General features: G+C 41.7%; 1 protein-coding gene across 1 annotated transcript in view; it reads right to left on the reverse strand.

Annotated features, from left to right (window-relative positions):
- Mypn (myopalladin) overlaps positions 1–2,689 on the reverse strand; it is a 64,570-nt gene that overhangs the window by 21,499 nt on the left and 40,382 nt on the right. The window contains exon 6 of the mRNA XM_055598846.1: positions 2,063–2,204. Within this exon, the coding sequence (XP_055454821.1) occupies positions 2,063–2,204 (142 nt within the window). The remainder of the gene's footprint in view (positions 1–2,062; positions 2,205–2,689) is intronic.

Here is a 2,689-nt window from a genome sequence, read left to right on the forward strand (position 1 = left end):
ATCATCTATCCATCATCTATCCATCATCTATCCATCATCTATCCATCTATCCATCATCTATCCATCATCTATCCATCTATCCATCATCTATCCATCTATCCATCATCTATCCATCTATCCATCTATCTATTGTGTGTACTCCACAGCACTCATGTGGATCCTGGACTAAACTCAGGTCTTTTTTTTTTTTTTTTTTTTTCCTGAGACAGGATTTCTCTGTGTATCTTTGGCTGTCCTAGAATTTACTCTGTAGACCAGGATGGTCTTGAACTCACAGAGATATGCCTGACTCTGCCTCCTGAGTGCTGGAATTAAAGGTGTGTGCTACCGCTGTCCTGAATCAAACTCAGGTCTTAAGGCCTGAAGGCAAGTGCCTGTACCTGCTGAGCCACTTCACTGGGCCATGACTTGCTTTACCTAGAGGAAAGTGTGTCATGTTTGAGAAATATTTCTCAGCTCTGGACTCTCAAGTGTCTATGAAATGCAGCTTCCTCCTTCTCTAAGTTTGTAAGCTTAAGAGGTTCAGGTTCATTATCTCAAAATTGTTTGGTTTTCTTCAGAGCACCTATCTCAAAACGTAGGTGTTCCACATACATTTGTCTAATTGCAGGCATTCAATGACTTGCTGTCTACTGCCTCTCTTCTACACAATACAAAACTTCTACTGATTTTTCTTTCTCGGTTAAACGGCATTAGAATTATTGCTGTGGCTGCTGCCATGCATGTGGAGGTCAGGAGACTAACCTTCAGGGCGTTCTTCCTGCAGTATGCATGAGTCTGGGGATATAGGACGTGCCCACTGAGCCACCTAGCTGGCCCATGACTTATACTAGTTTTAAAGGCAATGGAACTTGTAAGCAGCTTAGAGTGCTTGCCTGGGTTCAACCCCTAGTACTACAAGACACAAAAAAAATTATAATTATGGCTGGCAAAATGGCTCAGTGGGTAAAGGCACTTGTCAGCAAGGCTGATCACCTGACTTTAATCTGCAGGGCCCACCTGTGAACGTGGAAAGCCTATTTCTGCCAGCTGTCCTCTGACCTCACAGGTGTGCTGCAGAATATGTATCCACACATACAGACACATATATGATAAACAAATGCAACTAAAAACTTAAATAACAAAGAAAGCCACGTTAAAATGGGAAGATGTCTATGAAATTTTGTGTAAAAAAAAAAAATCAATTATATGTGGGTATTGTGGGACATGCTTTTAGTTCCAATCCTTGGGAGGCAGACTCAGGGGAGTCGCTGTAAGTTCAAGCCCAGCCTGGTCAACATAATTCCAGGTCACCCAGAGCTACACAGCGAGATCCTGTCTTCCCAGCACCCACATGGCAGCTCACAACTGTCTGTAACTTTTGTTTGAGGGGATCTGACAGGCTCACACAGACATACATGCAGTCAAACATCAATGTACATACAATAAATTTAAAAAAATTAAAAATAAAATAAGTAAAAAAAGAAGCAATTCAAAAAAATACTTATGGAGAAATTGCAGAGAGAAAACACATGCTAAAATAGTAATACAATTAATTCTTAGGAGACACTCTTTGGTTTTATTTTTGAGAATTGGTTTCTCTGTGTAGCCCTGGCTGTCCTGTAACTTACCTTATAGCCCAAGCTGGCCTCAAATTCAGAGATTCACCTGCCTCTGCCTCCTGAGTGCAGGGATTAAAGGAGTGTGCCACTACCCAGCCTTAGGAGACATTCTTAGAAGTCATTTTTATGGTAGTTAAAAAAAAATTTAAAAGATCTTCTACATGTATGGGTGTTTTTGTCTGTATATGTCTGTGTACAATGTCTACACAGCGCCCACAGAAACAGAAGGGGGATCAGATCTCCTGGAACTGGAGTTACAGACAGTTGTGGGCCTCCAGGTGGGAGCTGGAATTGAACCTGGGTCCTCAGGAGTAGCAGCCCTTCTCTTAACTGCTGAGCCATCTCTTTAGCCCTCTTACGTTAGCTTTTCACTGTATATTTGATTTGTTAAAGACGTAAAAACAAACCTAGATGAACCACTTGCTTTAAAAAGTGAAACTATGGGAAAAGCATGGACTCACTTTTCTGTAAGATCCGGAAGTCTGGAGAGTCTTCTATTAAGGTCCCTTCTCTGTACCACTCGACTTTCGGGGATGGGGCACCTTTCACTCTGCACTCAAAGACAACCAGCTGGCCCTCAGAGGCGGACAAGTTCTGTAGCATCTGGGACAAGAGAAGCACGTTATAACCTATCCACTTGGGGACTACACTCCTGGATTTTAGGGACACCGTCTCCACCCTGGACTCTCTCCAAATCTCCTACGTCTCCGGCAGCTTCAATCCAGTGGGCGAACGCTGAGTCCAGTTTTGAAGATAGCACCATCCAACCCTTCCAAGGCTCTTTCTTCAATATTCCTTGCCTTAACCTCCATTTCAGTGCTGACCACATTTATTCAATATTAGGTAAGATATTTTTGAGTAAATGGAGATCATTTTTTAGTAATTCTTGTTTATATTTGTTAGTTTTCTTTCTTTTTTTTCTTTTGTCATTCACTCTTATTATTTGTGATCTTTTTAATAGTTCTTGTCTAAACAAAACTTACTGTATTTTGTGCATTGCCTTGACACATTTATAACCCTTGTCTAGTGATGTGGGTTGCAACACACACACACACACACACACACACACACACACACACACACACACA

Source organism: Psammomys obesus, unplaced genomic scaffold, assembly GCF_907164565.1.
Source record: "Psammomys obesus unplaced genomic scaffold, mPsaObe1.curated_primary_1811, whole genome shotgun sequence".
NCBI lineage: Eukaryota > Metazoa > Chordata > Mammalia > Rodentia > Muridae > Psammomys > Psammomys obesus.